A 22,710-nucleotide genomic window follows, 5' to 3' on the forward strand; every position below is an offset into this window, starting at 1 on the left:
ATGGTTTGTTTTTAACTGATGATCTAAAGCAGTTCATTTGATAGAGCAGTAAAATAATTTAATCATTTATTTATCAAAGTAACCCACAATTTGGAAGAGGAAAAATAAGTTGGCAACTGGTTTCTTGCAAGCCTTCAAAGATGAAGTACATTGTCCTAATAACCAGGTAGTTGGGGTTCACTCAAGCTGATACTGTTTATATATTAAGATCTAATTAAAGCTTTTAAAGAAAATCCATTGGCTGATTTCCCAAAAGCATACAAAGCTTCAATGGACAAGCCAGGTAGTGGGAAGCCTTCCAAGTCCTTTCCTTACAGTGATATCACTTAAGGAATGCAAACCTAGCTGTGGGAAAATACTCACAACTCAAAGTTATGGTCAGTGTCCAGCAATCTAGAATGCTAAATGTGGCATTAAATATAAGCTGAAAGGTATGAGTTACCTCCTTGATTGTATTTACTTACGCCTGTGGTGTTATGTTTGCATTCTGTCAAATAAGAGTTCAGAAGTGATGCAATGTGGACTTTCTCCAAAGTCTGAATACCTCCTTAACTGCAACAAATAGTCTTAATTTTCCTGCAGTCTGCTGTCCCCCACAAAACAGCTATTGAAAATGGCCTGCCTCCAATTAACATGTCACTCCGAGTCAGAGCCTCACAGGAAGGATCCAGTGAGCTCAGCTTTTGTGAAGCTGAAGCCATCCTGCAGACAACACCAAAATTTGGCCAACATAAAAAGTGGGCAATGAAGGCTAAGAGTGGAATTTAGTACTTCACATTACTGCCATGTTCTGTAATAGGAGAATCAAAGCCCATAAACAAAACCCTGTAAGTAGACTGGTAATTTCCAGAGTATGGGTAAGTGTGAGGTTATCCAAATTAACCACTTGTACAGCCACCCATTAGTTATGAGAAATGTAAAATAGATCACATAAGCCAAAGCTTTGATTCTAACTGTGCTTCTCTGCCCTCTTGCTCCCTTCTCACATGTTCTATAATCTTTCCTTGTACTTTGCCTGTTCATGATTTTTTACATCTTGTGTCTTTTCTCAAAATGCAAACTTTCAAAGTAATGAGAAGTTTCAGTCTGCATAGAAAGACATAAACGGAGGGAATACCAACACGATTTTTTAAGGAGAAGACAGGATATCAGGGCATTAAGCAAGTAAAAGCAAGTTGTTTCCCCAAAAGCTTGCAGTTTCAGATATCTGAGGGTTGCACTGAACTGATAAGCCAAAAGCTCCAGTTCTTTTCAGTCTTAAAACAATCTGGCAGTAGTCTACTTATCACTCTGTTTTCGAGAGATTAGAATGATGGAGAAATAGAGCAGATAATTAATTAAACTATTTCCTTTTTTATGTCATTTTCAGTTGCTAACCCCCTCCTGCCTCTGTCTTTACTGCATAAAATAACCCTCATTTTACTATGTATTTTCTCCCTTTTGGCACACAAAGTCCTTTTCACCCAGGACCAATTCCATGTTCTCTTTCTAAACCTTTTCTCAGAACAGTTGAGCTAATGAGACTTTCACTGCATCTCACAGAATGATCTGTTTCACAAGCATAGTCCTGTCTTAAGCTACAGGTATTATAATGACAACCAGGTAGGTGTCCACTACACAGACATTTCCACAACATGGGTGACAGACATTCTAAGCATTTACAAGAAGATTTCTGCTGTCTCCCATGTTTGAAAGCCATGATAGAAATTGCTTGTGTTATGACAAATCTAAGTTCTGTGGATGGTTGTTGTTAAAACAAGGACTGAATCATTTATCCCAGCCTCAAAAGACTCCCTGCAATACTGGTACACCACTGCTCTATGAAAAGTTTACAGAGCTGTTATTTTCCTGGTCTTTTTCTAAATATATTGCAAACCTAAGTATCTCTAAAACCTACCCTCCTCTAGCATGTTCTTCACAAAGCTAATTCACCTGAAATGTTCAAATTGCTGTCAACAGGAAGCAATGACAATGTACTGCAAATCTCCAAGGAGCTATAACCAGGTAAGAGCTTCTTTTAGTGCGTACACACAAGTGAGGAACTGTAGTAGTCTGCAGTAATTGCCACTTCTGATCACCATGGGAACGAAACAGGGGTTTACTTTGCAGAAAACAGATCAGCAGTGACTCATGGACTGCTCAGGAAGCATGATTATTGAGAGCCACTAGACTTGTGTGGGTGACAGGGAACAACACACTAGTGATGCCATTTCAACCATAGCCCAACAGAGCAGAGACTTCTCTGCTAGACACACAGGACAAAATCAAGTAAAAGTAGCACTGTGCCTTGGTCTTCACTGAAGATACTTTTGTCCTGCTGACTTTCTGCATCTTTAGTCTTGTATGGACCTTTTGCTATGAGAGGGTTTCACTTCTAGTGAAATAAGTGCTAATTGGGCTTACAGTGGGCTCTACCAGGTCCTCTGCAAACCTCTTAGTGACAGATTTACCCCTTGAGTAACACAGGTTTCTATAACACATTCTCTGAACTACACTGTGAAGTGGAAAGCACACACAAGGTGGGCAATAGTTCTCTCTGGACTGCCCAGACACCAAGAAGTCAGGTAAGCTCTACAGTCTGCATTAAGAAGAAAGCAAAATAAATGCATGGTCTCATCAGTGTAATTCAAAGGAGCAGCTGTCTTCAAGGTGAAATATTTTGTACAATGAGGCCAAAATTTGCAATCCAACGAGTTATTTGGATTCTTTTTCAGCTAATCACAAACTGTTGTTTCAAATCCATGCTTTGATACTCCAATGATTTTCAAAATTCAATTGTGTTAATTCAAGCTTAGTATTTCTGGGCTGTCAAAGAACCTTGTATTAGAGGGTCTGAGATTATAAAGCCTGAATCCACTGTCTTTGCTAAACAATTTTCACTGGCTCCTCTGCTCTGGATGGAAAAAGAGTGACAATTTCAAAGGAAATGGTATTACACCCCCAACATCTAAATGTTTCTGCTTTACAAATAGTAATTCAAGATGTTTTGACATCTTTGACATATATTCCTTAATAACAAATCTGCCATTCAATGTGTTCTGTTCTAAATTCTCACATTGAACTATCATTTGAGTGCCTAAATATCCTTCAAGGATGCCATCAAATGCACAGCTGGCAGCTGACATAAAGGTTTCTTTTGTGTTCCTCTTCCTAACAGAAATATCCACAGATTCTAAGTTTTGAAAGAGCAGAAATACTAATTTCTCCATGAAATGTAATATGTTTTTGTTAGCAAAGGCTTAAGAAATGCTGCTTACCACAGAGGAATTTTGATGAGCAGAAAATCAGTGTCCTAAATGGAATTTGACCAAGGCAGAATACAATGTCCTGTCACAATTTCTAGATCTGTGGATCCTTGGGAAAAGAAAAGACAAGAGTCTGCAAATCTAAGACAAGGGCATGGTCCTAGCTCTTCAGTTGGATATGTACAAGCCTACATGGCATAAATTAATATATTGCAGAGGCTCCAGTCAATGACATCTGTCAGTTGATCAGTAAGCTTTAGGTACAGAAAGATGCACAAGAACAAAAATATTAAGAAACCACCATGCTCTCCCACACATTCAGAGGATGAATCATTAAGAGACTGGTTCTGCAAAGTGCTCCACACTTCTCTGCAGCTCTGCACAAGAAAAATTAAGCAATGACACAAACCAAGAAAAATCAACCTTTGCAACTGTACTAACACCAACTGCTAGGAGCTATTTGTTAAAGATCACCTCTTTCCTTCCTCAACCCACACATTGGGGTTCAGATGTCAGCAGCAGAACAAGTGACATTCAGATTTAGCCTTGGCCACCTCTCTGATGATTCCTCCCAGCAACTGAGGGGTGGAAGTGGGCTAATAACTGGAGAAATTACTGGCATCTGTTGTTGCCTTTTTGAGCATTAGCTGACCTATGATCTATCCAAGGATGACTAGTGTTTCTTCTGCTTTGGGAAAGGCAGTCAGGTCAGGCATGGGCCCAATTGCTTTGTACTAAATGAATTAGTGCTATGCAAATCATTGTGGAAACTCTGCTGTGGTAAGCAGGTGGGAAGCAAACCTGCATGCTTATTACTCAGTGGTAACTGAGTTCTCATCAGCTTAGCTTGCAAGAACAGGACTGCAGATGAAGTCTGCAGGCATTCATTCATATTGAGATATTTTAGCACCACCTTGTTCTCTCCAATCTTATTTCATCTCATTTTGAGGTTGCAGGGGTCAAGAATAAGATGCATAATTGTCTTCAGGAGCTAGAAGCCTGAAACCATTGAAAACCCAAGCAGCAGATTCCTAGAGAACAGCAGTAAATAATGTCACAAATATTTCAAAGAGGAAAATAAAGGAATATTTTAAAATACTTGTTTTCACAGGCTTCACAGCAAACAAATTAACAACTATTGTAAAGCCAGAGCTGTAAGTGGTTGTTCACCAGTCTTCATAGATATCAGTGAAATGGATAGCAGTTTCATGGTTCACAGCTTCACTTCTTCACGTTTGAATTTTCTGGTTCACTTTCCTCTTTTAATTTTAAAAGAAGTCACTAATCTATTATGATACATGAACATGGTGTGGGGCTTTTTTGTTGGTTGGTTTCTGATGTGTATGGTATATTTTGTCTATATATGCCTATTAAAAAATTTTTGACTAAAGAGTTATGCAAAAGGCTTGAATAATTTGTGTTCAGCCATATGGAATCTGGTTTAAGTTCTGTAGGAAACCTAGAGTTGTTATAAACTTTATGAATTTGAAAACCTCTCATTCATTATTTAATACAACAATAATATCTCTCAGTCAGTGTATTACAATTTTGCTGGGGTTTGGACATAATTAAGAAGGCTGAGGTGAAGTGAAGAAGAAAAGGGTAATGCTGAGGTCATTCTGATAAGGAGCACAGTTGCAGGGAAGCGGCCTTCGGAAGGCTAGCAGAGAAGCTGTGAAAGTTAGCTGTAGCTGAGCTGCGCGAGGGCGCCTTGAAGGGGGGCAGGCTGATCAGCCCTGGGAACAGCTGAATGTTTCTGTTACAGAACCTATCAAAAGTACACACATCTGTATCGAATCCACTACATAAGTACCACTCTTAGCTTCAATAAACAAATTGACCTTCTATGCATCATATTGGTATAAGCTTGTGTCTTTCTGGTCCCCTGCACAGACTTTGAGGAACCCGGCACAATTTGCCATGCTGGAGATGCCTGGAGAGAGATAGAAAACTCTAATAGTGATCAAAAATTCACTGTAGTTGAGGAAGATGAAGCTCTGTTATCTGTGAAAATAATATCACTTCACATTTGCACTGGAGATTGGACTAGACGGCCTTTGGAGGTCCCTTCCACTCAAGCCATCCTATGATTCTATGATTCCGTGTGATGAAATGTCATTATAATATGACACCAAATGGAAGACATAACATAGTTTGGTTCATCAGTATTTTTCTCCATGTAATGCTTTATAAAAGAGACAAAGTTGAAGAAATTAAAACCAGACATGTAAATATTACGATGAAGTACACTGTTCTTAAATAAATTTCCTTGACAATATCTTCTTAAAAGGTGAAAATTAAACATGAATATTTGTCTCACTGTAGAAAAGTGACAGTAGTAATTACAAAGAACCTAATAGCCTTATGCTTATTTTAACCTAGTCTTAAGTTTTCACAGCAAAAATATTAAAATTTGCAGTATTACCAAAAAGATGTAGACTTGTCAAATATATTACTCTGAAGTAAATTAACAATTAACTTACAGGAACCTACCATAGGTACTGTTAAGTGGACAGTAGTAATGGTTTTCTATAGAAAATCTATCAAAAAATTGTTGGAGAAAATATATGAAGCGTAGTTGATAGCTGATGAAATCTGCAATATGGCCACAGGGAAATAATTTGCAGACCATCAAAGTTAGCTCTTGTGCAGAAACATCCACCGTGAGTTCATTAATTTCCTTTCCACTGGAGAACAGCAGGAGGTTTCCGTAACACAACCATCATAGGAAACATATTCAACGCTGTATTTCGAGCTTTACCCGTAGTTGGAACTTGGAACAGTTTAGGTATTTTGGTGCTCTAATCTCTCTTGCTCTCCGGAAGGCTATGTAAATATAAAACTCTTCAGCACAAAGACAACTCTCTCTAAAGCACTGGCAACTGGTCTTAGTAGACAACTGTTCAAAAAAAAAAAAAAGAAAGGTACAGATTTATGCAGACTGGTAAAGCAATACTGGTAAAGCAGTACAGTAACTCCACAAAAACTAGAGAACTAGGTCATCACTAGAAGCTGAGAGATCTGCAGTTCACAGCCTGCAGAAACACATGCACAGAAAGTCATGGAACTCAGATGACCCTTTGCAGATTTAAAGAGGCTTATGTGTGCAGGTGTTTTTTTCAGCCTGAGGCAGCGGCTAAATCCTGATCTTGCACCTAGGAAGGCAAACTTTACTTTCAACTATTGTGAATAGCAAAAAATGTCAAGTGATTGATTCCACCCAACATTGGGCATTTAAATAAAGCACTTAGACAAGGATCCAATTAATGCAGCCTCTGTTCCTCAACCATGGGTGGAAAGCTGCAACATAACAAAGCAGCTTCAGTCTTGTAGACATCAAGGGTGATAGTGTTGCTAGCTTAGACACCTCAGCCAGGCTACTGAAACTAGGTGTGTTGGCCAGCTGAAGGTCTTCCTGCACATGAACACTCCTAGCAAGTCCATGGAGCTTTAACTATTCACAGGTTTTCAGCCTATGTGTGTCCTGCTTTACTAGGCCCACGTTCAGTACCAGGACCAGACAGAACTGTTTCTGCTGCTCCAGTTATTTTAGGAAAGGGCTTTGCTTCCTATGGAAATTGTTAGCAGCTTTATAATTTCCCCCATTTCACAGGCTAGACATCAAAACAGTTCTGTTTTGAAACTTGTCAATGTTTATTTAGTTCAAATTCTGGATGAAAACTTAGCTTGGTTTATTTTTCTTCACACATGAACTTGTAAATTACTTTTTTTGAGTTTTAAGTTAGAAATAAAGCCTATAAAATTTCACTGTCCTGTTCTGGCCAGCAGAGAATTAAGTCCTCATGGATTCTTCCCTAGCAAGAGGAAAGCTCCAGGATGTTACTCAATGAGAGCCTCACTTTGGTTTTCAAGGCTCTCCTCAAAATTAAGAAGATGTTTTCAAATTGCTAACTACTTATTCCTGGGAATTGCTTTGTCTTTACAGATGCTGATCTACACACTGCTGATAGTACATAGTACTCACAGAGAGAGTACATAGTACTGCTGCAGTATTAGATGTGGTGTGATTGAAGGTGAAAACAAGTACATTTGTTTTTTTTTCATTTCCAAAGGGAGTTTCCTTGCCTCTCAATTCTCACGAAGAAGATGACTTTCTAGTTTATGCCTGCACCACTGAGAACTGGCCCATGGGCCAGCCTTCAGGAGAGTCACATTGCAGATGAAGAAGAGACTAGGTCATTCCCAGCCCACCCAAGAGCAGCACAAGGGGCAGTGCCACCTTCTTTCTGTTCAACAAATAACATGCCAAGCACATGTTAATGAAAACATACTGTACCTCCACCTGTTTGCATCTCAATATGTTTACTTCCTTCTAATCTAATTAGAAAACAAAAGATAAAAGACAGTTAAAACATTGCAACACATTTAGAACATGGTTTTATGAATCATGCAGTAACAGTGCTGCTGTTTCAAAGTCAACTCCTATTTAGGTTGAGAGTGTTCTTCTTCATGACTTTTTTGTTTTGCAGCAAATTCTAGAAGCACCAGTCAGTGACTAAACTCTACTGTACATATGTGACAGCAGCATTTTGTTGTATTGTATCTAAACAGCATTACATGATTTCATAATTATATGTTTATGACAGGTCTATTAAGTACCAATAAACCTAAAGCCTTTTTTCCCACTGTTCAAAAATATCACATGAAAAAGAAACAGTTTCCACTGAGTTTCATATAAGAACAGAAATAAACCTGAAAGCAAGCACTTACTAACTGTTATTACTGGAATAATTCAAGTAAACACCTTCAAAACTAGAATTAGCACCGAGCCTCTGTAAGTGCATCTATCACAGCCTCTTAGTCCTAACAGGCTTTTGTTTTCTTTGAATTTGCAGAGCACTCAGGGTGTTGAGAAGCTGCTCAGAAGACAATGTACCACATTGTCAGTGTCTGCTCTTGGATCCTTCGGCTAAAGTGTGTTAAAAATTAAATAAATGGGAACAATCACTTTAAAGATTATAAATAGCCCCTCTGCCTTAAGAGGCTTCAAGACTATACAGTCTGTCTGAACTAATAATTGATTTTTAAAGGAAATACATCCTACTAGACAAAATTAAACTGAGAAAAAAGGAGAAATGCAATACACAACCTTCCACTACCTTTCGGTGCAGCTTTTGTCTGACTGGAAACCACAGCAGCCGCATCTGATGGCAGGCCAACATACACACCACCATAGTTCCTGATTTGAAGAAACAATTAGAGAGACATCAAAGCTTAATTGCAATGCTTCTCCATGTAGTATTGACATCATACAGCAGCATCACAAACACTATGGATGGTCAGAGCAGAGGGCACTTCTGCATGAGCATCCACAGAGGAGCCTTCCTTTCCCATGACTACAGGAAAACTGTATGTTAAGTACTGTTTGCTTCCCAATACAGCACCAGGCAAAATCCCCTTGAGCCTAGTTCTTACTCTTAAGTGGAATCCAAGCCTGTGAAAGTAGCTATTTAGCATTAAAACTTCCTAATATTCTTCATTAAATCCTCTCTTGTAAAAATAAACCCCACCTGCCCAGCTTCTTTGAGACACTAAATATGTCCAGCTGAGGGCAGAGCCAAATTGACAGTAATGTTTGACACTGGGACCACTGAAGCACCTCACTTCAAACAACACACACCTTTTAAACTGACCTTTGACCACTCCTCATAATAAATAAGACCTTCACAGACCTACTTTGGACCACACTTGGAGAAAACTTAGCAGGAAGGAGCATGAGGATGTCAGGTACTTTCACAGCCCAATACTCTCCACTTTATGCCCTTGCAGTGTACTTTCTGACTCTGAGGCTGGTATGAAAAGCAGAGACTGATGCAGGAAGGTGAAAAACTGGGTGCTTAAGAGCCTCTGGTGTCCCTGGAGCTACTTGCAAGACTCCCATTATGCTGCTCTGCCCTGTTAGGTGCCAAACCAATCACATCTTGTCCCAGGGCTCTGACTTGATTTCTCATTTGTCTGATGACAGAGTCATACTTTATTTGATTTCTAGCCCAATGGAGATCTCCCACAAGTGCTAACACCATCTTCTGTGGTGGGGGTGGTGTGAAGGCACAGCTCACTGGCCCTTGTTGGGCTCAAAACCTACTGCTGTGAGACAATGTGCTCTTCTTGCCACAAAGTTCCTCCACCTCCTCAACTGACTAACTGAGAGGGAACTCACCAATACTGGGCTCCATATGAGGTTTCCTACTCTTTAATTTTTTTTCTTTGTCTCTGCTTTGGTGGTATGGGTGGGAATTAAAAGAAGAAAAGGAAACATGTTCATCCAGCAGCAGAACTAACTGCAGCCTGCTGTAAAGAAAGCCAGCCCCAGTAAAGCACCTACCTCCTTTTGTCATCATCTGATACGGATTCTTCTGCTCTGTAACATCAAAAGATACCAAGCACATTAGCAGGTTGTTTCTTTCAGATACTACCACCTGGGTAGATTGAGGAGCAAGGGAGGAGGGGTTTATTATTGACCCTAGTTGACAATTCAATAAATTACTCATACAGGCAGAAAAAGAGTGGCAATTTTCCAATCTAATGCACAGAAGAAAGAAAACAATTGGGAATAGATGCAGCTTACTTTTCATGACCCCTGACAGGGACACCTGAAAGTAGTTCTGAGAGCTGAAACAGGTAAATTAACACTTTTCTTGAGTGAGTCCCCACACTGCTCCACACTTAACAGAAGCTTTGCACACAGCAGGAACAAGTCTGGGCTGCTATTTCACCAGAAAAGAACTGGAAGAGACTGGGCATCCATGCTTTCCTTTCCACAGCCTTTCCACAGCAGTGTTGTGATTCCTGAAGTCAGAGCTGTTTACAAAGCAAATAACTGTTTACTAATCCTTTACAAATGGGCAGTTACTTTTCTTTTACCTTTAGGGTAAAATCACAGGTTGGTCTAGATCCATAGGGAGTCACTGAGGTTTGACTCCTTGCACAGAAATACCACCCAGAGTAGCTGACCCAGAGCAGAAGGTAATCAGCACCAATGACAGAAAACATGGTATGGAGAAGATAAAAATTGTATTCTTAACTCTCTGAGGGTATGATGCCTGTGCTGCAGTCTCAGTCTGTGCCCTAGCATCAGTCTTCACACAAATCACTCACCCATCTTTGATTAAATATTTGGACTTTGAGCTCTGCTTGCATGGCTGGATATGGATTGGGACAGCAACTGCATTTAAGCTAGGGCTGCAATCTACCAACCTGGTGATAAAAATAGACACAGGATAACCTGGGTGCTGTTAAATACACAGATATCCTTCACTCATTCCTTACAGCCGAAGGCAACTGTAACAGATGCCCAAGAAGGAGTCCTGCACTGCAGCTGCTCAGGGGACCATGACAGACGGCCAGAGTGGTATCTGGGGAAGGCTGCAAAGGGGGCACCATGACCCAAGGAGGACTCTGATGCAAAAATGCTCATGCACAGGCTGTTCACTCACCTGAATGTTCTAACTGAAGGAACAATTCCCTGGAATGAGGGCAATGCAAAGATACTCTCCATCAAGAGCTGATCCATACATTTCTGATCTGCTCCCCAGCCAGTAAAACTGAGAGATGGCCTTTATCCAGCGTTAGGGCTAAATCCATATTGTGGCTTTGAAAGGCACTGCTAAACTACAATCTTGAACAATAATATATTATCTATATTATGTAATTTATTTATTCTGAAAAGTAGGTGTGTCTACTGTTTAATCACCAAGGCTGTATGCCATTACTGATCCAGGATGTCAACGGGATTCTGGCCTGAAGTGCAGAGATCTTCTGGCAAGTCTTAAACACAAGAAAATGCCCCTGCCCTTTAAGCTTCAGTCAGCACTTTCCTGGGAGGGTAGCAAATGCCTTAAAAATACTGTTTCAAGTTGGAAATTATTCTACATTTACCTTCTTTCTACCAATTACCCTTTCTGCATCACCATAGTGAATAAAGGTTTGGGGTAAATATAAGCATGTTGCAATATTGCTAAATTATGCTCACACAGAGCACAGCATTGAGCAGGGCAAACTTCCTCATCTGCTGTATTTGCTTCAATCTTACCACCCAAGAGACTGAGCATCAAGCACCTCACTCTTTTGCCCTCCTGACACTTCTCCCTAGAGGAGCGAGTGCCATTTCAAAAGGCATTCCCCATCTCCTCTAACTCCACGTAGCTTAAGCCACCTTGCAGTCTTCACGCACACAGACAGAAAAGTGCAGAGACAACTTTCCTTGAGGACTGTGAAGCTGATCTGTTCTTATGTGGGCCAGTTCCAGCTGAAGAAAGTGAAAAGCCTGTCTATGTCCGTGTGTAGAAACAAGGGCTGTATTTTTAGCCCAAAAAATGACAACATTTTAAGAACGGGACTTTGGGTGCCAAAAGATCACAAACAATCATTTCTGTTGAAGCAACTGAATGTGTCACAAGATTGATTTTTCTCATAGAGCTGGAAGCATTTTTTATAATCCAGATTAACCATTATTCAGAGACAAGAATCCTTTAAAAGCAATGGCAACTTCACACACAGCTCAAAGCCCCTAAAATGAAGTTGCAAGAGTAAGAATCAATAATGTCCAACAGGAAATTAACGTTGGTGGTTTTTAAAAAGACTGTAGGAGGCAAAAAGGTTATATTCTGCTGTTCTAGAAATGTTTCCTAATGGGGCACCAACGGACCACTGTCATCATTCTCTCACCAAAACATATTATTCAGGTCTATGATTAAGCACATTAGGTTTTTATAAAACATTTTGCTTGCTTTTTTTTTTCCTCTTAGCAGCTACAAATCAAAGTCTAATTTTGCAATACTTTTTCTCTTAAATGTGCAACACAAAATACAGTCCACAGCTCTTGGGCTGGTTGCTGACTGGGTACAATCTGTTGCAGTTCTGTTAGGAAAGAGGAGGTGAGCAGAAACAGGAGGAACATGGAAGTGTGAGAGGGAAAGGAAAGAAACATTCCAGTGATGGCACGTACAAAAGAAGCCATTTCGCATCCGTTTCTGGGAACTGCTTTCTAAGCAGCATGGAAAGGAATGCTGATCCAGTTTATGTATTATGGACATTTCTCATCTCTTGCCTTCACATGCTGTACCTTAAGGCCTTATTTGAAAGGTGCCCACTGATATTGTAAGTTCAAACATCCAGATGCCACCTGGACTTTGTGGAAGATGCTGCCTCTGTGCTCAGACTGTGTGAACATAGGCAGCCTCTGGGAGCAGAACTACAACATTCAACTTTGTGGAAATGAGAATAGAAGGAAGCTTCTTTGGCTTCAGCAGTGTTCCCCTTGCCACATCTCCCAGATATTAGAGAGAGCATGACCAAACAGAAGACCAGTACATCCTTTCTATCTCCCCTTCTACCTCCAGTGCATCTCTAGCTTCTTCTTATATCAGGGATGAATGAAGAACCCAGCACAAAAAATATCTTTAAATATTACTATTAGAGCCCTCCAGGAAGAGCAAGCTAGGATAACTTCTGCACCAGAAACAGACCACAAAGGGAGCTTGTCAGTCTAATATACTTTGTGCTGACTTGCTGCCATGCCCTTGCATCTTCCATTAGATGTTGTTGACACCTACTAGAGAGGCACCAAGAGCATGTATTTCAGCAGGTAGCGCAGGTGAAGCCCTGTGCCAGATCTAGCAGCAGATCCACATAACCACATTCTATTTTCTAGCAAGAACAACTGCTTCTTTTGGTAAGGATTGTTCTGTCCCATGAGATTTCTGTCATCCTTCTAAATCTCAAAAATACTTGTGTTTTAACTGTCAGTTTTTACATCCATCAGCCCTATGTCCATTTGACAGTACAAGAAGCTGCCTTTCTCACGTAGTATTTTAAATATCAAATGGCAGACATTCACATTCATTCATTCCATCCACATTTTTCTTACTGCAGCCTTTATGATTCTGTTCATGCCAAGCACTGCATACACTTTCTAGCTGTTCTTAGTAGTCCCACCAGAAATTAATCACTAAACTTTGCACAAGTGACAGACTACTTCTCCTCAGTTTCATGGCATTTCTTGGGAGCTAGGGCCTGGCATTTCTATTTAATGGATTTCTTCCCAATATTTTGAAACAAGCTTGAACTACTGTGTCCTTCTCTTCCCACTGTTACTAATCTTCTTCTGAATTTAGCCACATTCTGAATATCACAGGCTTTGCATTATTATCTTCTAGCATAGACTTTACCCCTCATGTATATAAGCTTTTCCAGTTAGCAGTGATGTACTGCCCATTATTAGTGTGGCAAAAGCACTGGCTTAGCTTCATCTGCAAATTCACCACTGACTATAGGGCTGGTGTACACAGGGAGAGATCAAGCTGCCAGAGCATACATACTTCTTGCTGTCATTTTGCCCTTATTCTCACAGCACTCTGTGTAGGAAGATCATATCATCATCCCTATCTCACTGATGGAGAAAATCGAGGTCCAGAGGGGATAGCAGATTCCTCAAAGTCACCTGAGGAGGTTCAGAGTAGGATCCAGCCCTCAGTCCCTTCATCCATCTGCTTACTCCAGGAAATGATGGTGCCTTGGCAATGAGTTAGCAGTGAAGAAACAAGAAATCTCTCAAGTTAGAATAACAAGAACCTTCAAAAAGTATTCTGTAAGGACAGGCACACCTAAATGCTTTCTGAACCAGAATCAATATGACTGAAACATGACAAGATAAAAAAAAAGTGGCCTTTTTAAGGAGAATTTTTTAATATTTATCTAATAAAAGTGAAAAAGTATCAAATAAAAGCTTGTATGGATCTATAATGTTAGTTAACACAATTTTTCTTTGTTTGTTTCCATGAAAATAAAAAAAGTTTTCCTGGCATTTTAGTTTCTTTGTAAAAATCTGCCATTAAATACCAGGATGATTGATTTAGGACTTCTCAAGTCATAACTGCCATTCCTCATTAACAGATCTTAGTTTCTAATGTGTAATGAGAAGGCTCAACCATGCTATTACTCACATAGGTTGTTTGGCTGGCTCCACTATACTTATCTGAATGAGTAATAGTTCCAGGACTGACCCTTTCACTTTGTTGAAGTCTGCACTAGTAATTATGGTTTTTTTCTAAGTTACCCTGCTACTGTTTTGGAAGATGACAGATGATCTAAAACTAGTAAGTAGGATGTTCCCACTTTAACTACTAAATCCTGGCCCTAAAAACTCTTACACACAAATGCAGTTCAACATGCACACATAACCTATAAGCACAGAAGAAAAAGCCTACTAAATTAGTAACTTAACAGTGCTTGTCATTTTGCAATTTAAAACTGCCAAAACTCAAAGACAGAAATGCAGGTCTAAGTAATTCACTTAAGTTATCTAAATTGAACATCACCACCAACAAAGACCCTTATATATATTAAAAACAGTGGGTGTGTGTATACAGAAGTGCTGACAGCACGGCTGTTGCGGGCTGTACCAAGAGATTCTTTGTAAGCTTGCCTTCTCTAGTTTATTGTCTGACACTGCAAACCCAGAAAGCAGTCTATATGGGTAACACAGATCTCAAGAGTATCTGTGACAACAGCATTCATCTGCCAAGTGAGACCTGTCATTAGTCCTCAGCCATCCTCTGTAATAGCGCAAACAAGCCTATTGTTAAGCTTTTCTCTCCACTTATCTTACTTGACAACTCTCATTTCTATACCAGGATTCCTCTGTCTAATTAAAGTAGTTATTCTAAATGAAGCAAATAAAACTGAAGAATGTTCCTGCTGCATAACATGAAAATCCTTCCCAGGTCACTCAGTCTCAAACTCTAGTAGCAAACACCAATTATATGAGACAGAAGGCACCAAGACTTCAGGAGCACTTTTTAAATGTTTCCTTTGATAAGAAAATAAATTTATGGCTGAACAAAGCTGTGTCTGAACACATTTGCACCAGCAAATAAAAAATCAGCTGAGAAATGCCCATCTTTTCTGAAAACCAGAAGTTGGCAAGAGGCAACAGGACAGAGGTTAAGACCTTCCACATTTAGAGACAAACAGGATGGGTAGGGCTGCCCTCTGCTACTCAGTGTCAAAGATAAGGGAGATACAGAGAACATTTAGACAAGGTGGGTACTTTGAAAAGAGTATCTGGAGGGGTTACCAAATCTCCTGCAGAGAGGAGAAACTTGCCTCAGTGGCTCTTCAAACCTCTCTCAAGGCTCACTGAAAACGAATGTGGCTGCTTCATACAACATGGTCTTTGGTACCTTACAAGGGAAGAGTAGCCTGAAGCAACAAGACCGCCTCTGGGAGATAACCCCCACAACAGAATCAGAGAAAAGACATTTCTGTTACAGAAACAACAAGGGAAGGGATCTGTAGAAAAGTAAACAAGACATGAAGTTGTTTTATGGAGACGGAAGCTGTCACTAAAGACAATAAACATCTGGTGGTGTTAATTATATGTTAGAGCCAGATGAATCACGTATGACTAAATCTAGCATAAGTCTAGTAACACTGAAGTAAAGGGATACATATTTGAAAGAACAAAGTACTTACACATCTTTAGTAGTCCCTGTGGCACCTAGAATGGAGGGGGGGAAAAGAAGAGAAAAAAAAGAACTGCATGTTTACAAGATACAGCAAGCATTTTTCTACCATTCTGCCCTAAGCAACACAGAAGTAGCAAGAGAAATTTTCTGTTGTCAGAGAACAGGTTTCCCATGATTGTCTAGTTTACCCTGAATGGTTATCTATACTAGCCTTTGAGTACATCACACTTAAATCTGGGCCAGATTCACAGTTGTTAAGATTTATTCCACTTGTGAACTAGTGCCCAGTTGCTCTCCCTAAGGATGAGAGCAATAGAAGATAAAATTCTATGTGCTTCACTTTGGTCAGTCCTGTGGCACTTTTGTCTGGTACCAAGTTGCTTCAACTAACCAAGCAGTTACTCCTGTATGACTGTATATTTTGCCATTTGATTCAGTTGCAGGCTTGGCACTACATGTGTAAAATGCTGCCAGACAAACAAAGTTTTATAAAACAGCTAGACAGAAGTAATATAGGTACTGGGACACAATCCATCCAAAGTCCCAGACATCTGAAGAGTTGAACCATTCCTTAATTCATCTTGCTATTTAACAAAATACCAAAGCAAAACAAAAAAAGCAAAATTACAAAGGCTACTACCTGGCTGCCTCATTGCTGTGATGGATATCTGGTTTTGGGTGACTCAGATGCTTCTTGCTGGGAGAGGATCAGTCACTCAAGTACAAACTCTTTCCTGTTCCTCCCAAGCTATTAATGCCATGTTGCTACTGCTGATATATCATTGAGTAACCAGCAAATTATCTCTTCTATTAATTATACAAGCTGGAGTAGACATTAGAAAACCCTTCCCTTCTCTTTTTGTTCTTTCTCTCAGGACGTAGCTGGAAGAGATTATCTGAGCTCACTCTGAAGGAATAAATTTCCAATTCAAAAGATGTATGTATGTGGAGGTAGGTTGGTGTTTTTCTGCCATGGCACATCATTTCTCAAAAAACACTATCTTTGCTGCTGAAAAATGTCCATCAATAACAAATGCTTTTCATTTCATTCTGGTGTTTAAGAAAATGCTTTCTGCGTCTTTATTTTAAACACAGAGGAAGAAACAGTCCAGCAAGGCCTTCCAGGACTGTCTACCTGAATGGATGGCTTGGATGGCAGGAGACATCTCCTTTTTCAGCTAACTCAAACATAGTATCATTCTAATTGCTATGACTTGACTATCCTCCTTTTTCCCAGCGCCAGCATAGGCTGGACTTGTATAAGGCTGTACACATCTTTTTTGTTTGTACTGCTTCCAGAGTCAGCAGAATCTCAGTGTAGCTATATGTATCAGCAGAAATTCTTAATTAAGCTAGTGGGAGTACCTCTGTGCACAGTAAGTTCATATCCTCACTTCAAAATTTTATTCCACCAGGCAACTTTTTGAGACTTGCTGGCTTTATAAGCATGTCTACATAGTAATACAGATAAACTCTACAAATTACTTGAGCCCAAGTAGATGGCTGGCATTGCAGTGCTGCATGCAAGCTCAATCTGCTACCAAGGCTAGTTCAGAATCAGCTCAGCTAAGCATCTTCAGGGCAAAACCCTACACATCTAGACAGATTCTAGGCATCAGCAACATCTCAGACAAAGTATGTTTTGGAAAGCCTTGCTCCATTGCTGTAGTCAGCAGGACTTTTTTCCTTGAACCTTTTCCTGTTCTGTACCTGTTCTGCACCAGAACCACAACTTTCTTATTTACTCCGCCTAAGCTCACTGCAGGCAAACTCAGTTTCCCCAGAAAGCCTCATGGTCCTTTTTGAGGCCTTTGCTGAGCCTCTGCTGAGTTCAGGCTGATGCCAAAGTGCTTTGGATCCTCACATGAAAAACTAATGCCTTCCTTGCAGGAAGTTTACCAAAAGAATAAAGCATTAAATACCCAACCTGAAACCTTGGCTGAGTGAGTAAAACCTTAGCTGAGTGGTAAAACTACAATGCCATTACATTTCCCAGTGGTGGTACTCAGCTTTGCTTCAATGCCATACCCATCTTCAGTGCATTACAGCGCACACACACACTCACAAAGTTTGTTTTCTATTGTTTGTATAAGCACCCTCACTCCTGTTACTTCACTGACATGTTTCTCTAACTCTTCCATTTAGTGAGCAACATATTCTTTTATTGCTACTCAAGTTCCTCCTGCCAGAAGTTCAGTCAAAGACTCCTGTTTGCTACTAATACATGCATAGTGCACAGCAGCAAGATTTAATGCTCTTGTCACCATGATGTTTTAGATATATGACTTGAGAAAAGCTTCACATATCTGAAAGCTTGTCCATTTGTTCCCACTATATCAGCTTGGCTTATAAAACAGAGGCAGCACTTGATCCTTGTCTCAATCACCTCATGTTGGTTGGTTTTCCAAAACATGTCTGACCTCAGCAACATACAGAGGTAGCCAGATAGCTGCATCCACCAAAATACAGGCAATACTCAATTGTCCTGAATAATCTCTCTGCTCACAACATCTACAGAGCAGGACCATGGGTGCATTTTGGCATTTTAGAGCTGCAAGCGTAAAGTGCAGCCTGCAGAACAAAAGAAGCAGGTTCAGCCATAGAAGGCTCTGGGCCCAAAAGATTACAGAAGGAAAACATCCCATCTAAAGTAGGAACATGTGAATAGTGCAAACAAAGAAAGCCAAGAATGTATCCAAAAGCATCTCCTATTTGTTGAGAGGGGTTTGCACTTTCAAAACACCAGCAGCTTGCTACTGTCAGATCTGCAGGATTTCAAGTAAATGCAGGATGAAGACAAAAGATATTTGAAGGACATTGATAGTCACAGACATTTCTCTGTGCTGAGAAATCAATTATGAGCAAATGTGGAAGGCAAAACCATAAAACATTGTGAGGCAACCACTTACACCAATAAAACTGTGGCTACAAAAATGCCAGTACCTGACTTTCGAGCAGATTACAAGAATTTCCCCATTAATTTTTAATGAACAATATTCTACAATATGTTCTTGCAAATGCTTTAAAATGAGACAAAAAGCAACTGAAAACCTCAAAATCACACACACATGTGTGCAACAGTCAAGATGGTGAGTTTTCTATTGCAGGCTCCTTTCTGATTTGGTCTGAGAGACAGCAATACGTATTGAAGTCCTAACACCAATGAATTTATCCTATTTATACCCCAGTGTAACCAAGGATAAGGATATCAATTTACTTCAAACTGTTTACTTCTATCAGTTGTCAGTCCTGTACTTAGATTTGAACTGGTCAAACATTAATATTGAAAATTAGTTGGATTTTAAATAGAATGACAGAATGATTTCCTGGGCATTCTATCAAACCTGAAGGTAATAAACCTGTTTAAACTTGGTGTGAAAGTTCTCCTTCATCATAATTCAGCTATATTTGAAGCTCTTCACAGACTAAGAGCTTCTCTGTATGTTTAAATAAAGGCAAGACTGTCAGCCCCCACTGAGTGCCAGAACTTAAGGTACTGCCATTGATGCCACAATTGATACAGAAAGGAGAAGGAAGTTTTAAATTAGTAGTGAAGCAACACTAGAATGAAGGGAAATGCCTTCACTCAGAAAAAAAAATACTTAATTTTTGAGGGCATATTTTTAAAAGACCAAAAAAGAAGAGCTATTTTGGAGCTTTTAAAGCATCAGGAAATAACATGTAAAAAGGGTATGTAAAGTGAAGTAAAAAAACATCACCAAACTATTAATTTATTTAAATATTTCTATGGGTAAAGGAAATGTTAAAAGGTAAGTATAATCTATAGTTAACACATAAAATACTAAAGTGATTTAAGAAGGATATGTGTACACCAGTTCACTTGGATAACAGAAGCTGCCATTTCTCAATTGAGGAGCCTTTTCCCAGTGTCTGATGTTCTGCAAGGAAAATTTAAACTCAGTGAGTAATATTGGTGTTCTGGAGTACTGCACCAGAGACAGAAATGTTATTCTAGATCACGTCTATTAGTTTAGATCTTTCAGACCATAGGGCTAATAGCTCCTCTGATGTCATTCTAGCTGTGCAATGGAAGATAATATCATTAAGTTGAACTATCATTACACATATGTCTGCTTAGGAAAATTTGAGATAGGCTACAATAGAAATTTTAGCAGAGTAAGAAAATGGGGATGAGTGTAACACATCTAATATATTCTACAAAGTATGCTACAATATTATCCTTAGTCATATAATATGACAGAACACGTTACAGGTTAATTATGTATTATGTACCTCTAGCTTTGACATTACTGACTGCAGAATAGTCATAACTTTAGCATTAAAGACATAGTCATGCTGCACAAGCCACAAAATTAATTTGTGTTTACACAATATTAATGTCTTCTGGGAATATAGAGTTACACTTTCCTTAAGAGCTCTAGAATTCCAGTTTACAATGGCATGTCTTCTTCTTCCTCTAAAAATTAATTTTGTCTTTATTAGACACACTTTGTAAGGAATACTATATTGGAAAAGAAAATATCACACATCTGACTTCTTTCCTTTATTGCCAGTTGTTGGTTATTGCAACACCGTAGACTGAATAAAGTTATGCCTGACTGACAGTAGCGAGAATGAGAAGAGAAAATGACTTTTTGGAGCTGTATTTCCTTTGGAAAGGTCTATCAGGGCAACAGTAATAATTCCATTACATTAATTTTGTGCTTATAATAACATTGGTTTTATACCTCTGCCAAGCCATTGTGGACTACATCTAAAGATTATGCAAAGGGCTGTCACAAAATGTGTTATGTCACATGTATTATGAGCAACAGTACAGGTAAGGTAAACTACCAAAGGGACTATACCTTCCATAACAATAATTTATGAGTCTACAAGGCAAACTCCATTGAAAATAGCTACCTTTAATGCAACAGTGAACATGATTATTTAAACAAACTTCCAGTTCAACATAATTCACTAAATACTATTGCTGCCAGAGTTTGTTTGTTTGACCTTTATCCATTTGTAGCCTGGTACAAGTTCCACAGAGTGGCCGAATCAACATCAATTGAGAAGCTACCACATTTGGACTAATAACTCCAAATTTTCCTCTAGATTTCTCTGATATTTGCTCTGATTCTCTTACCCAGTAAACATATAGGGCATTCAAACAAGCATTACCCTAGCAATAGGAAACCATGCTGGTCATGCACTGAAACAACTTCCAGGCACAGCAATGAAGGATTCAGCTCTCCCATTGAAGAGAATATACATGTGCAAACAGGACAGATGTAAAAAGAGTGTTTGAAGTTCAAGCAAATTCATACACTGAAATCTCTGTGTATGAGAGAGGCCTCTGAGAGATACATGATACCTAAAACCTAATTTACAATAATTTAACAGAAATCAAGCAAGAAAAAAATGGTAGAAAAGCTTCCCCTTCTCTGTGTGCAGAGTGCAGGGTTCAGAGGGTAAACCAGCAACACTCACAACGTGCAGACATGCACACAGACATGTACAACTTGGAGAAGGCATCACCATTCACACTCAGTGATACGCCCAGTTCTTCAAATCAGAACTAGCATCACTGTAGCGCTGGATACAGTAAATTGAAACAGTAAGGGATGGAGACCCAGTAATTCTAACAAGTTCAGCCACTGTTTTGCTATACATTTTCAAAGGGTCATGAAGCTAACAAGCAAATCTGAGAGACTTAATAGATGTACTGAAACAGGTGGTAATGTTTGCTGGCTGCAGAAGGGATGAAAAATGATAGAGAAATGTTTGTATTTATAGTGATATGGTGAACGTCCAATTACTAATTTCCACACACACACACACATATATATATATATAAAAACTTTTTTTAGGGGGGAGCTGGATGAGCAGAAGAGCACAACAGCACCATTTCCCCAGATCTTATCTCTTTCTAAAATAACAATGAACAAATAAGGGAAGCAGCTGGATGCACCAGCCAGTGGTACACATTAACATGCAAGAAACCTCAATCTTGGAATATCCTCCAACTTCTGCGGCAAGCAGAAGAGAAGAAGTGGCACAATTTCATTTCAGAAGTGGCATTCGTGGCCTTATAGGGAAGCAGAGAGGATAAAGCTTACATCCCCGCCGGGATCCTTACGTGCTGTTCCCGGCCTGGGCTCGCCGTCCCTAGGACAGCTACTGTTGGACCCCTACCACAGCTCGGGAACCAGAAAGCCTTCGGTGCCTCCCATTCGGCCACATCACCTTCTCTCCCCTGGACAGGCGGATGAGCCTCGGGAAAGGACGATGCTCTCGCAAGGGCATCTTCAAACCGAAGGGAAGCATCCCCGCCGGGGGCGTGCCCACTGCCGGCCCCGACCCGCAGACCCCCGACAGGGCTGCCCGCGGGGATGCTCACACCACCGCTCACTCAGCCCAGCACAGCCCAGCCCGGCCCGACCCAGCCCGGCCCCGTGCAGCCACCACCGCCGCCGCCGTCACCCTCACCCTACCTCGCCCGCCCGCGCCGCCGGCTGTGGAGTTGCCGCAGCCCATGGGCGCTGCCCTGGCCGTCACTGCGCCCGGCCGTGCGGAGCGGAGCGGAGCAGAGTGGAGCGGCGCGGAGCGGCGACGGGCAGCAGCCGGCGGCAGGCGGAGCCGGGTGGGAGATAAAAGCCGCGGGGACCTCTCTTCCTCCTCCTCCTCCTCCTCCTCTCCCCACCCATCGCCCGGGAAACCGCCGGCCCCGAGCGCCGCCGCCCGGCCTCAGCCCCGGCCCCTCAGTGCACCTCCCGTCCAGCCCCGAGGATAGCCAGGCCCCCACCTCCCCGGGCTCAACCCGAGCCCCTCGGGCTAGTACTAATAAACCGGAGACAAGGTCCAGCACAGGCGAAAGCTGGCGGGACCGATCCTGACAGGCAGGCAGCATGCTGGGGCGCCCCTGGGCAGCGAAGATGTCCTTTGCCTGATGCATTTCACGGCAGCTCTGGGACACCCCTCATACACCGCCGGGGAATCCGAGTTAGCACAGG

The 22,710-nt window shown here is 40.7% G+C and overlaps 1 protein-coding gene across 1 annotated transcript; it reads right to left on the bottom strand.

The window, feature by feature from the left end:
* Positions 1–5,398: 5,398 nt before the first annotated feature.
* Positions 5,399–22,429, bottom strand: C15H12orf75 (chromosome 15 C12orf75 homolog). The gene is made up of 6 exons (XM_064155421.1): positions 22,192–22,429; positions 15,741–15,765; positions 9,592–9,627; positions 8,356–8,445; positions 7,543–7,583; positions 5,399–6,144 (listed from the first exon to the last, which is right to left on the bottom strand). Exons 1-6 carry the CDS (start codon positions 22,232–22,234, stop codon positions 6,134–6,136), a joined length of 246 nt encoding a protein of 81 aa, XP_064011491.1. The 5' UTR covers positions 22,235–22,429; the 3' UTR covers positions 5,399–6,133.
* Between the last annotated feature and the right edge of the window lie 281 nt (positions 22,430–22,710).

This window comes from Pogoniulus pusillus, chromosome 15, assembly GCF_015220805.1.
Source record: "Pogoniulus pusillus isolate bPogPus1 chromosome 15, bPogPus1.pri, whole genome shotgun sequence".
In the NCBI taxonomy this organism is placed as follows: Eukaryota; Metazoa; Chordata; class Aves; order Piciformes; family Lybiidae; genus Pogoniulus; species Pogoniulus pusillus.

Coding starts and splice junctions, on each gene's coding strand:
- C15H12orf75 (XM_064155421.1), bottom strand. CDS start 22,234: ATGGGCTGCGGCAACTCCACAGCCGGCGGCGCGGGCGGGCGAG. Junction 15,766..22,191: donor CGGCGGCGCGGGCGGGCGAG/GTAGGGTGAGGG, acceptor CCTCCATTCTAG/GTGCCACAGGGACTACTAAA. Junction 9,628..15,740: donor ACAGGGACTACTAAAGATGT/GTAAGTACTTTG, acceptor TTGATGTTACAG/AGCAGAAGAATCCGTATCAG.